Below are 12,422 nucleotides of genomic sequence, written 5' to 3' on the forward strand. Positions count from 1 at the left end.
CTGCGTGGAGTGAAAGGTGGCACCACCCGAGTTCTCCAAAGGTGACACAGCTGCAATCCCCTTCGGAGGGCTTAAATGGGCCAATCGTAGATTTCATCATCTGCGGATTTCAGTATCCACGGACCCCAGAAAGTATCCCCTGCGGATACCGAGGCCCCATGTGTACATCTTCTGCTAAATACAGTGACAACCAAGTTTCATGATTTTGGTACCCAGAACTACTGAGTGAATGGAGGAGCTCTCCTCTCTCAAAGCACTAATGTGGTTCCTATCCTACTTTGCTAACTTGCTGTGTCTTATAGGTTACTGCAGCGGTTCTCAAACTGTGAGCTTGTGGCCCACCAGTGGGTCATGGCCCAATTTCTGGTGGTTCGTGAAGCTGACAGTGCCAATGAGGCTATGTGCATCAAGGGTTCAAAACCGCTTCTGGGGGCAGCACTGATGCCCAATCACCATTAGAGACACAGAGGCTTCAATAGCTAGCAAAGTGATAATTTTTTAGGTGGTAAAGTTTCGGAACTAGTGCTCTATAGTGAAAGCTCTCACCTCGCTCCTAAATTCTATGGTGCATTTATAGGGTTTCTCCCCTTTGTGGGCTCTTTGATGCACAGTCCGGGTTGAGCTACGACTGAAGCTCTTTCCACACACCAAGCATTTATAGGATTTCTCCCCTGTGTGGGTTCTTTGATGCTCAGCCAGGTGTGATCTCTGACTGAAGCTCTTTCCACACTCCAGGCATGTATAGGGTTTCTCTCCTGTGTGGGTTCCTTGATGCATAGTCAGTATTGAGCGCTGACTGAAGCTCTTTCCACACTGCAAGCATTTATAGTTCTTCACCCCGTGTAGTTTCTTTGACTTCTCAGTTTTGATTTACTCCTGAAAGGTTTTGCACCTTGACAGCCTTGTTCCTCGCTGTCTCCGTTGTCTTTTTCTGGTTCTACCAGGATGACGTTTCCACCCTGAAAAGCTTCCCATTGGTTTCTCCATTTCCCTGTCTGTCTTTGCTCCTTCTTCTCTGTTCTGCCTTGGTCTAAGAAAGGCATGTCTTGTACATCATGCATGACAGTTTTTGATGACACCCAGTGGGGCTGCCACTGATCCTCATTATCTTGTCTGCTGCTTCCTGGAACAAAAGAAAATATTTTCAGCATATGAATAGAGAAATGGCATGTCTACGTCCTTGTCCTCAGAGGCATTCTGGGTATATATCCAGCCACTATTTGTTTAGTTCTGCTTGTGGAATTCAGGGTTTTGGTGGGAAGCAAAGCAGAATCCTGCCAACCTCTGCCTAGTCCTTGGTTAGATCAGTATTTTTGTTTACTGATTCACTGGTAAGTTTTAATTATTCTAGTGCACTGGTTCCCAAACTATGGGCCACAATTTGATTTTTGATGAGTTTGTCAGCTTGTCATTTTTAGTAACTGACAAGCTGATAGCTGACAAGGAAAATGTACCGAGCCCTACGGAAACAGAGCAGCATGTACATGTTTACTCATGAGTATGCAAACCTACCTTGGTTAACACTGAAGAGCAGGCTGAGGGGGAAGCAATAATCCCAAAATGATCTATGAACACATTCCCCAACAGACTCTTGAGAAAGAAGTTCTCCCCCCCCCCCAAGCTGACAAGGAAAAAGTTTAGAGCCCTATGGAAAGTGAAACTGAGTGATGCAAGCACCTTTACTTGTGGGTAGGTGCATGTACCTCAGCTCTTATTGAAGGTAAGGCAAGGCCATGAGTACAGTCCTGATCCGAAAAACGTGGAGTTCAACAAATGCACCATAATGTGGACCTTCCCCTCACCCTATTATAAAGGAGAAAACAGCGGCCTGAATGGCTGGTTAAGTTAAACTGTTTCTTAAGGCTCAGAAAGCTGGGTCCCAATAGAGTGTCACTTTAAATGTGGGTCCCAGTGGGGAAAAGTTTAAGAACCACTGGACTGGTCTAGTGTAGTTTATTTTGCAAATGCCATGAATTTAAGATAAATGGACCATTTCCCAGAAAGGCAGGACAGGAATGGTGGCCTCCTGGAAGGAAGTGCTTCCTGGAACAAAGTGCCAAGGAAGACAGAGCAAGTTAAGCATCTGTACAAAGAGCAGGAGGTCTGGATAGAGGGTAGAACCTCCATTAGCTTGAAGATAACATCAGAAGGTTGCCAGTTCGAGGACACCAGCATCTTCCTGAACGGCTGAGAACGGCTAGATCTTGAAGCAGCTGACAAGCCCAGCTGAGTGATTCTACCTGCTCTTGGTGTGAGCAAGAAGCGTCTTGGCTGCCCTCCATGTGAGAGATGGAGCTGCTTGCCAGCCTGCGTGGGAGAACTGGAGGCCAGAAGTGAGACCAAACCAGGAAGATCTCCTGGCTCTCCTCCTCTTCTTCCCTGGCAGGTATACTATTTCTTTGCAGGGCTTGCCAGAGGCAGCCTCTCTAGAGTTAGTATCTGGAAGGGCCCACTAGGCTTAGCTGTGGGATTGGCTGCATGGGGGTGGAGCCTGCAAGCCTGCCTACCTGCTTGACTGATTGCTCTCCTCCTCCTCTTCCCTGGTAGGTATACTATTTCTTTGCAGGGCTTGCCAGAGGTGCGAGCCTTTGGCGCGAGCTGAAGGGCTCTTTGCCCATGGCTCTTAGCGCAGGGGCTTGTGTCACCATTCCCAGTCTCCAAGACGGTCAGCACCTGTCTCCTGAGTTCCCCTCATGACTTTGCGTCCAAGGCTCTGGAGGAGGATGGCTGCCAGCTAACATTTCCACAAAAGAAAAGTGTCTTAACTCTCCCCCACTTTACAATCGTTAGGATGTGTGTCTCCAGATTTTTTACATCCTTTCTCGACAAGGATTCCTTATTAAGATTCTGCTGTTTTTATTGACCTTCAAATCCTACAGACTGAGGATTGCATCAAATTACTCTGCAACCTCAGGTGGAACATAATGGGGAAGAAGAAGAAGAGAACTAGAGCTTCCCCTGGCCAGGAATCTCCAAATAGTGATTGAGTGTTGGGCGGGTTAGGACAGACAAAAGAAAATATTTCTTTACTCAGCGCGTGGTCGGTCTGTGGAACTCCTTGCCACAGGATGTGGTGCTGGCGTCTAGCCTAGACGCCTTTAAAAGGGGATTGGACGAGTTTCTGGAGGAAAAATCCATTATGGGGTACAAGCCATGATGTGTATGCGCAATCTCCTGATTTTAGGAATGGGTTAAGTCAGAATGCCAGATGTAGGGGAGAGCACCAGGATGAGGTCTCTTGTTATCTGGTGTGCTCCCTGGGGCATTTGGTGGGCCGCTGTGAGATACAGGAAGCTGGACTAGATGGGCCTATGGCCTGATCCAGTGGGGCTGTTCTTATGTTCTTATGTAAATAAAGCTTCTAAACAGCTTTATCTGGATGACTTTGTTTCTTGGCATGAGTCAACGGCTGAAACTACTAATTTTGCCTCATCAAATATTTTTACTGTGCTGGAGTCGGAGCCGCTTACAGCTGCTGATGAGGATAATGCTGTCTCACAGGTAAACTCTTCCTTCTCCTCCCCAAATCACCAGTGGCTGGATAAGGGACAGCTACCTCACCTTTTTCCTCTGTTCAAAAGAGGAAAACAACTGCTAATGATGAACTTCCCAAGCCCTGTGAAATGAAGGAGGATTTGTTGTTGTTTGATGACTCTCTGTTGGCTTTGATGGGGCAGCATTGTACCTGGACTGGAAGGAGAGTTCTGGTTGTTCTCAGGGAAATCAAATATGTGGCAACACAAGTTCATGCTGTGCAGGAAGGCTTTAACAAGTGTCTTGCGGAGTTGCAGCAATTGCATGACCAGCTGCGTACGAGAAACGGGAGGGAATCGCCCAGACTTGAGCATAGATCCGCTAAGTTTACTGCCTTGGAATGCAGGGGAGGGGAAACAATAACTACTCGCCGCCTATTAACTAAGCAAATAATCTTGGAGATACGGCACAATTTCTGGAATTCTAATCGATGGTCCACCAGACGACAAGTTTTGGACTCCTTAGCCAGCCTGCTGAGGCTGGAATTCAATCAAATTGATTTGGGATCCATTGAAAAACTATCCGGACCTCCCCCTAAAACCAGGTTGTGGATGGAATTTACAACTCCAACTATCCTCTTGATGCTCATTAGAATGAGTAACGTTTTGAGCACACTTGATATAGTGGCTAAGAGAGTTTTTACGGACGCAGGCTGGGCATCACCTTTATCTGGAAATGGGAAATTAACATCCCCACCTGTTACAGTAAGGATACCAAGTCTAGTACACGCTAGCATCCAACCAAGAACACAGGCAACTGATAAACCTTTGGAGAAATGTAATACTAATTCTCAGGAAGAGCAGCTGACACGATCTATCTCTGAGAGCTCAATTAAAGCAGCCACTGACGAGCTGGAGAAAATAATTCACAATCTAGAGAGATCCCTTGCTAAACTTAGGACTGGTGCTGAATCTTTGGAAAGGGCTTCGTCAGTGGAGATGGCAGAGGCAGAGGAGACATCGCCCGCTGCAGCCCACACTACCCCACCTGAAAAGGCAGTTGTGCCTCCATCCCCCACCTGGCCCTCCAGTAAACAAGAGAACAAAAGACACAAAACCAGTGTGAGAATGCCTCCTGCTAACGATCTGCTGATAAGAGTTCCTTCTGTAGAGATGGTAGAGCTAGAGGGGACTGTGGCAGATGTAGCTTATGGAATCCATCTCCAAAAGACAGTTATGCCACTTCCCTGCACTCCATCCTTGATCAGACAAGGGGACTTCAGACAAAAAAGTAGTGAGGGAATGCCTCCAACTGAGGGACCAGCTCCCAAGGGCACTATTGAAGCCTTTTTGCTAAGTCTCGACCCTGAGGAGGAGGACATAATTAATGGAGCGGTGTTAGCTACAAAGCAACTTCCTTACCTGGAACAACAGAGGGTCATTAACGTGTTGGAGAAGGTAAGAGAAGAATTACTCAGGAATTCTGAAGAGAGGAGGCTGGTAGAAGAAGGGCAGTTCAAAGAAACCACCTGCTCTGAGGAGCTTTTACCTGAAGCCCAACCGTCCATGATGGATTCTCCTGTCCTTATGAATCCATCTCAATCAAACAGGCACAATGTGAAGGAAGCTCCTGATCTACATCATCTCCCCCACCTTACAACTGTTGCTGTGTTAGAAGAAGATCCTACGGCAACTACTGCAAAGACTTGTAATATTGTTGCATCACAGATTAGTGCGTTATTGGATCAACTGGATGGACTTGTGATTGATCATAAGGCTGTACAAACTATAAAGGACTTGCCTCAGGAAGGAAGGAAAAAAATAATTGATTGTCTAGCTGATTTTAAAGCAGATCTTTCTGAGTATTCCCGTCCACTTTGTGATGTTTATCAGCACTCTCTGCATCTAGAAACAGAAACTCTTCTCCCAGATCCGGGCCATTCCATTGATTCCATTAGCCCTGCGACCCATACTATTGCATACCACCAGCAAGTCCCTGGCTTTTTGTCAGGATTACCTCCAACTTCCCCACAGACTCCCAGACATTCAATTCCCGCACAATCTGATGTTCTCGAGATGTCCCTAACAATTGGTCCCGACCTTCTAGATTGCAGGGATTGACTGACAGAACCGTCTACGCCAATAGATACCAATTTTGCTAGATTTCTTTTTTGGAATGTAGCGGGCTGGGCTTCTAAGCTCAAGGCCCCTGATTTTACACCTTTTCTTAAAAAATATGATTTAATTTGTCTCCAAGAAACTTGGATGGTCGATCCTATTACTCTAGAAGGGTATAATGTTATCTCCTTACCAGCAACTACTCATGTTGTTGGCATCCTTCAGTCTTGAAAGACTCTGGTATCGCGCTCTGAAAGGTGGTTCTGGAACAGCGTCTAGTGTGGCTGAAAAGGCCAATCCGGGAGTGACAATCCCTTCCACACCAGGAGCAAGTGCAGTCTGTCCCTGGTCTGTCTCCCTGGCTACGGGCCTTCCTTCTTTGCCTCTTAGCCTCAGACTGTTGGCCAAGTGCAATGACATTGATGCCAAGTGCCATCACACTGGCCTATTGGCAACGCATTGGCATGGTGATCGCAAACGGCCACTCCGTGGATGACAACACTTTTAGAGCCATCGAAGCCAGTGACCCTATCTACACCTTGTGGCAAAGCATTCTATAGCCTAACTGCATGCTGTGTGAAGCTCTACCTCCTTTTGTCCAATCGGTTTTGTTATATGACCAGTAACTCTACTGCTCTGAGAGAGGAAGGGTCAGGGAACATCACAACTGTATGCTTGAGTATTATTTTAATCTCTACAAGTATAAACTAGACATTCCTAATTTATATTTTTTTATCACAACCATCACCAAAACAGCAACAATACAAACCAATGCAAACATACACATAGATTTGGGAGGGCAGAATACCATTCGCCACTTCTGCTAATTAATCACACTATATCTCCCACTCTAATTTCTCTTCCACTTTCACCTCTTATTATCATTTATCCATATCATACATCATAAATTCTTCCAAATGCCCTACATTATATTTTCTAAATGTTCATTTTCAACCATGCGTAAAATGTCTTCCATTGCTCAATCCGTATCTATTTTTGTTAGTACAATAATTCTGAAAGTCTGTCCATTTCTGTGACATTCATTATTTTTTCTATTAGTTCATCTTTCATTGAAGTTCTAAAATCTTTCCAATATCTAACACAGCAATTTTCAACCTTTTTCATCTCCTGGCACACTGACAAGGCACTAAAATGGTCAAGGCACACCATCAGGTTTTTGTGAACTGGCAAGGCACACCCTGTTGCCAGGGGGAGGCTCACAACCCCATTGGCCCTACTAATAAATGATCTTCCCCCAAATTCCTGTGGCACACCTGTGGACCACTCGTGGCACACCAGTTGAAAATGGCTGATCTAACATATAAAATTCTAGCAACTGTTAATACCATCATAACTAAATACACATCATTCTCTTTATCCATAACATCTAAAATAATATTAAACAAAAAATAATTCTGCTTTCAAAGGGTTAACAAAGTCAACAATCTCTTGTATTAAACCCTTTACCGTTCTCCAATATAATTGCATCTTTTGTTTACATGACCACCACATACAATAAAACAATCCTTCCACACACTTATATTTTCAGCAATATTTTGATACATTTGGATTCATTTTTACCAATTTCATAGGGGGCTGTTCTTATGTTCTTATCTATAAAACAGTTATATCCATATTTCATTTTTACATTTAAAGAAGACTTTTTATATTTCTAAAGTGGGTTTAACCCATTATGGCTGCAATCCTAACCACACTTTCCTGATAGTATGTCCCATTGAACAAAAGAGGACTTACTTCTGAGTAGACCTGGGTAGGATTGTGCCCTATGTTGACTAAGTAAATATTCCAGCTTCTTTTAACCATCATGCTTCTTTTTACTCATTATCTTTCCTTGTATCTTTTTGTTCTTGTTATGCGTGAACGTCTGCCACTTGCTCCTTTAATCTCTTCCTTCTCCAATTCTTCTCTTTTCTCTGTATCATCTGATTTTTTCCCTTCCGATTCCCATTCTAAATTCTCTATTTCAGTGTTCCCACTAGGTGGGTCGCAAGTCAATTTCAGGTGGATCCCCATTCATTTCAATGTTTTATTTTCAATATATGAGATGATGCTACCATGGCATGTGAATGCATTTGGGGAAATGTTACAGACCTGTACTTTTAACAAGCTACTATATATATTCATTTAACAACCTAGGATTGTTAAAAATTTTCCTGCTTGATGATGTAACTTCTGGTCATGACATCAATTCTAGTGGGTCCTAACAGATTCTCATTCTAAAAAGTGGGTCCCGGTGTTAAATGTGTGAGATCCACTGCTCTATTTGTTCTACTAATTCTTCTCTTCTCACCACTTTCATTATTAAATTTATATTATATCCTGTTACTGGAATTGAAAGAGGATACCTTCCGTAAAAGCCATCTGTATGACATTCCCTTTCCTCTTGAGAATTTTACGAAGTTCTCAGTCTTCTTTCGCTTCTCTCTGACTCTCCACGACCTGCTTCAATAGTTTAATTCTATTTCCATCAACCGTCCACTCTTTCTCCTGTGATAGCTTCAATAATTGATCTCGGTAGCCAATTCTGATGAATCTCACAAGGATTGCCCTGGGCAGATCTTGTTTTCTTATATATAATGTACTGACTCATCTTACAGTATCTAAATCTTGGGAAATCTCCTCTTTTGGGCAATCAATCCAATCTGCTATTAATTCACCAATGTTCTTTGATGCACAGTCAGGCTAGAGCTGTAAGTGAAGCTCATTTCACACTCCAAGCATTTATAAGGTTTCTCCCGTTGGTGCATTCTTTGATGCGCAGTCAGGCTAGAGCTGTAAGTGAAACTCTTTTCACACTCCAAGCATTTATAGGGTTTCTCCCCTGTGTGGGTTCTTTGATGCACTGCCAGCTGTGATCTCTGAATGAAGTTCTTTCCGCACTCCAAACATTTATAGGGTTTCTCCCCTGTGTGGGTTCTTTCATGCAGAGTCAGGTTTGCGCTGTTTCTGAAGCTCTTTCCACACTTCAAGCATTTATAGGGTTTCTCCCCTGTGTGGATACTTTGATGTCTAGTTAGTGTTCTACGCTCTATGAAGCTCATTTCACACTCCAAGCATTTATAGGGTTTCTCCCCTGTGTGGGATCTTTGATGCACTGCCAGGTATGAGCGCGTACTGAAGCTCTTTCCACACTCCATGCATTTGCAGGGTTTCTCCCCTGTGTGGGATCTTTGATGCACTGCCAGGTTTGAGCGCGTACTGAAGCTCTTTCCACACACCAAGCATTTATAGGGTTTCTCCCCTGTGTGGATTCTTTGATGTATATTCAGGTGTGAGCTCACACTGAAGCTCTTTCCACACTCCAAGCATGTATAGGGTTTCTCCCCTGTGTGGGTTCTTACATGCACAGTCAGGGTTGACCTCTCAGTAAAGCACTTTCCACACACCAAGCATTTATAGGGTTTCTCCCCTGTGTGGGTTCTTTCATGCACAGTCAGGGTTGACCTCTCAGTGAAGCACTTTCCACACTCCAAGCATTTATAGGGTTTCTCACCTGTGTGGGTACTTTCATGTCCAGTTAGTGTTCTACGGTCTGTGAAGCTCATTTCACACACGGAGCATTTATAGGGTTTCTCCCCTGTATGGGATCTTTGATGCACTGCCAGGTATGAGCGCGTACTGAAGCTCTTTCCACACTCCAAGCATTTATAGGGTTTCTCCCTTGTGTGAGTTCTTTCATGCATAGTCAGGGTTGATCTCTCAGTGAAGCACTTTCCACACACCATGCATTTATAGGGTTTCTCCCCTGTGTGGGTACTTTGATGTCCAGTTAGTGTTCTACGGTCTGCGAAGCTCATTTCACACTGGGAGCATTTATAGGCTCTCTCCCCTGTGTGGATTCTTTGATGCAAAGTCAGGTGTGATCTCTGACTGAAGCTCTTTCCACACTCCAAGCATTTATAGGGTTTTTCCCCTGTGTGGGTTCTTTCATGCACAATCAGGGTTGACCTCTCAGTGAAGCACTTACCACACTCCAAGCATTTATAGGGTTTCTCCCCTGTGTGGGATCTTTGATGCACTACCAAGTTTGAGCGCGTACTGAAGCTCTTTCCACACACCATGCATTTATAGGGTTTCTCCCCTGTGTGGGATCTTTGATGCACTTTTAGATTTTGACGTTCAGTGAAGCTCTTTTCACACTCGGAGCATTTATAGGGTTTCTCCCCTGTGTGGATTCTTTGATGCACAGTCAGGTGTGAGCTCTGACTGAAGCTCTTTCCACACTCCAAGCATTTATACTTCTTCACCCCTGTGTAGTATCTTTGATGACTTCTCAATTTTGATGTACTCCTGAATGCTTTTGCACCTTGAGTGCCTTGTTCCTCGCTCTCTCCACTTCCTTTTTCTGGTTCTACCAGGATGACATTTCCACCCTGAAAAGCTTCCCATTGATTTCTCCATTTCCCTGTCCATCTTTGCTCCTTCTTCTCTGTTCCTTCTTGGTCTCTGAAAGTCACGCCTTGGACATCATGCATGACAGTTTTTGATGACACCCAGTGGGGCTGCCCCTGATCCTCATTATCTTGTCTGCTGCCTCCTGGAAGAAAATATTTTCAGCATATGAATAGAGAAATTGCATGTCTACGTCCTTGTCCTCAGAGGCATTCTGTGTATATATCCAGACAGTGTTTGCAATTGGTTCTGCTTGTGGAATTCAGGGTTTTGGTGGCAAGCAAAGCAGAATCTTGCCAGCCTCTGCCTAGTCCTTGGTTAGATCAGTATTTTTGTTTACTGATTCACTGGTAAGTTTTAACTGTTCTAGTGGACTGGTTCCCAAACTATGGGCCACAATATGATTTTTGATGAGTTTGTCAGCTTGTCATTTTTAGTAACTGACAAGCTGATAGTTGACAAGGAAAATGTATTGAGCCCTACGGAAATGGAGCAGCATGGACATGTTTACTCATGAGTATGCAAACCTACCTTGGTTAACATTGAAGAGCAGGCTGAGGGGGAAGCCATACTACCAAAATGATCTATGAACACAGTCCCCAACACTCTTGAGAAGGAAGTCCTTCCCCCCCCCCCAAGCTGACAAGGAAAAAGTTTACAGCTGTATGGAAAGTGAAACTGAGTGATGCACCCTTACTTGTGGGTAGGTGCATGTACTTTAGCTCTTATTGAAGGTAAGGCAAAGGGGAATGCAAGGCCATGACTACGGTTCTGATTTGATAAACGTGGAGCTCAACAAACGCTCCAGAATGTGGACCTTCCCCTCATCCTATTATAAAGGAGAAAACAGCGGCCTGAATGGCTGGTAAAGTTAAACTGTTTCTTAAGGCTCAGAAAGCTGGGTCCCAATAGAGTGTCACTTTCAATGTGGGTCGCAGTGGGAAAAGGTTTAAGAAGCACTGGACTGGTCTAGTGTAGTTTATTTTGCAAAAGCCATGAATTTAAGATAGACCATTTCCCAGAAAGGCAAGACAGGAATGGTGGACTCCTGGAAGGAAGTGCTTCCTGGAACAAAGTGCCAAGTAAGACAGAGCAAGTTAAGCATCTGTACAAAGAGCAGGAGGTCTGGTTAGAGGGTAGAACCTCCATTAGCTTGAAGATAACATCAGAAGGTTGCCAGTTCGAGTACACCAGCATCTTCCTGAACGGCTGAGAACGGCGAGATCTTGAAGCAGCTGACAAGCCCAGCTGAGTGCTTGTGTGTAAAACTGCTCTTTGTGTGAGCAAGAAGCATCTTGGCTGCCCTCCATGTGAGAGATGGAGCGGCTTGTCAGCCTGTGTGGGAGAACAGGAGGCCAGAATTGAGACCAAACCAGGAAGATCCATTCGGAAATGTGGTTGGTTCTTGAAAGAGAGAACCTCTATGATTGTAAAATCCCCTTGAGGCCTGCCTATGTAAACCACCTTGAATAAAGTCAGAGGAGTAATCAGATGACCAGAAAGGTGGTATATAAATACCTAGTTATTTATGAGGAAGAGAAGGAGAAGGCAAATGTACTCTCTACATTTAGGAGATGAAGAGCAGGAGGAGGAGGAGTAAGAGAAGGGAAGTGTACTCTCTGTTTTCTAAGCTTTACCTAATGTTAACACTTCATCTCTCCTGAGAGAGGACTTCTAAGGTCCAGTAATTTGGGGCACAGGAGCTGCGTGAGCACAATAAAAGTAATACCTAAGTGTTTACTTAATTAAAAGCAGTAAGGAAGACTTTAGACAGGGAGCTGATTCTGAAGGGAGTTACATGCCAAGTCTACATAGGCCTAATCTGAGGAGCAGCAAAGTCTACTGGAGAGTAAGAGCTCAAGGTAGAGGCCCTTTGAAAGTAAACAACACAGAGGAAGAAAAAGAGGAAAGGAAGCTGTTCTACTTTATTTAAATTTACCTGATTCTTAACCCAATTTAGAACTTAAATCAAAGTTAGAACATAATTTAAAGGTCCAGTAAATTGGGACACAGGAGCTAAGTGAGGGCTGTCAATCAATCAATCAATCAAAGCAAGAAGGCATAATTTGGACAGGGCGCTAAAGCTCAAGTCTAAACAGGTCCACTCTGAGTTGACCAGAGTTCACCTGAGAGTAGGAGCCCAAACTAAACAGAGTAAGAGAGTAAAAGGAGAAAGCACACTTACAGTGCAATCCTAATTGCACCTGGGCCAACTCAAGTCCCTTGCACTGGCCCGGGAGGGTCACAAACGTGTTGTAAACCCTATTTGCACCTCTGTGGAAGTCAGCTAGGCCAGTACAGAGGCTGCATCCAGCCTCCGCAGTGATGGAGGAAGGTAAGTTTGCGCTGGCATTTCCAGGTCGGCACAGGAGTCTGGGGGGCATGGGGAAGGCGGGTGGGCGGGCAGCAGGAGATGGG

General features: G+C 44.5%; 1 protein-coding gene and 1 pseudogene across 1 annotated transcript; both read right to left on the bottom strand.

Moving 5' to 3' along the window:
- Positions 1 to 82: 82 nt before the first annotated feature.
- Positions 83 to 7,423, bottom strand: LOC136640509 (zinc finger protein 664-like). The gene is made up of 2 exons (XM_066615676.1): positions 7,347 to 7,423; positions 83 to 1,123 (listed from the first exon to the last, which is right to left on the bottom strand). Exon 2 carries the CDS (start codon positions 775 to 777, stop codon positions 520 to 522), a length of 258 nt encoding a protein of 85 aa, XP_066471773.1. The 5' UTR covers positions 778 to 1,123; positions 7,347 to 7,423; the 3' UTR covers positions 83 to 519.
- An 820-nt stretch (positions 7,424 to 8,243) lies between these two features.
- Positions 8,244 to 12,422, bottom strand: part of LOC136640514 (zinc finger protein 208-like) — a 74,942-nt pseudogene continuing 70,763 nt past the window's right edge.

This window comes from Tiliqua scincoides, chromosome 2, assembly GCF_035046505.1.
Source record: "Tiliqua scincoides isolate rTilSci1 chromosome 2, rTilSci1.hap2, whole genome shotgun sequence".
NCBI lineage: Eukaryota > Metazoa > Chordata > Lepidosauria > Squamata > Scincidae > Tiliqua > Tiliqua scincoides.

What these genes read in the sequence shown, in the direction of transcription:
- LOC136640509 (XM_066615676.1), bottom strand. Translation starts at nt 777, where the DNA reads ATGCATCAAGGAACCCACACAGGAGAGAAACCCTATACATGCCTGGAG.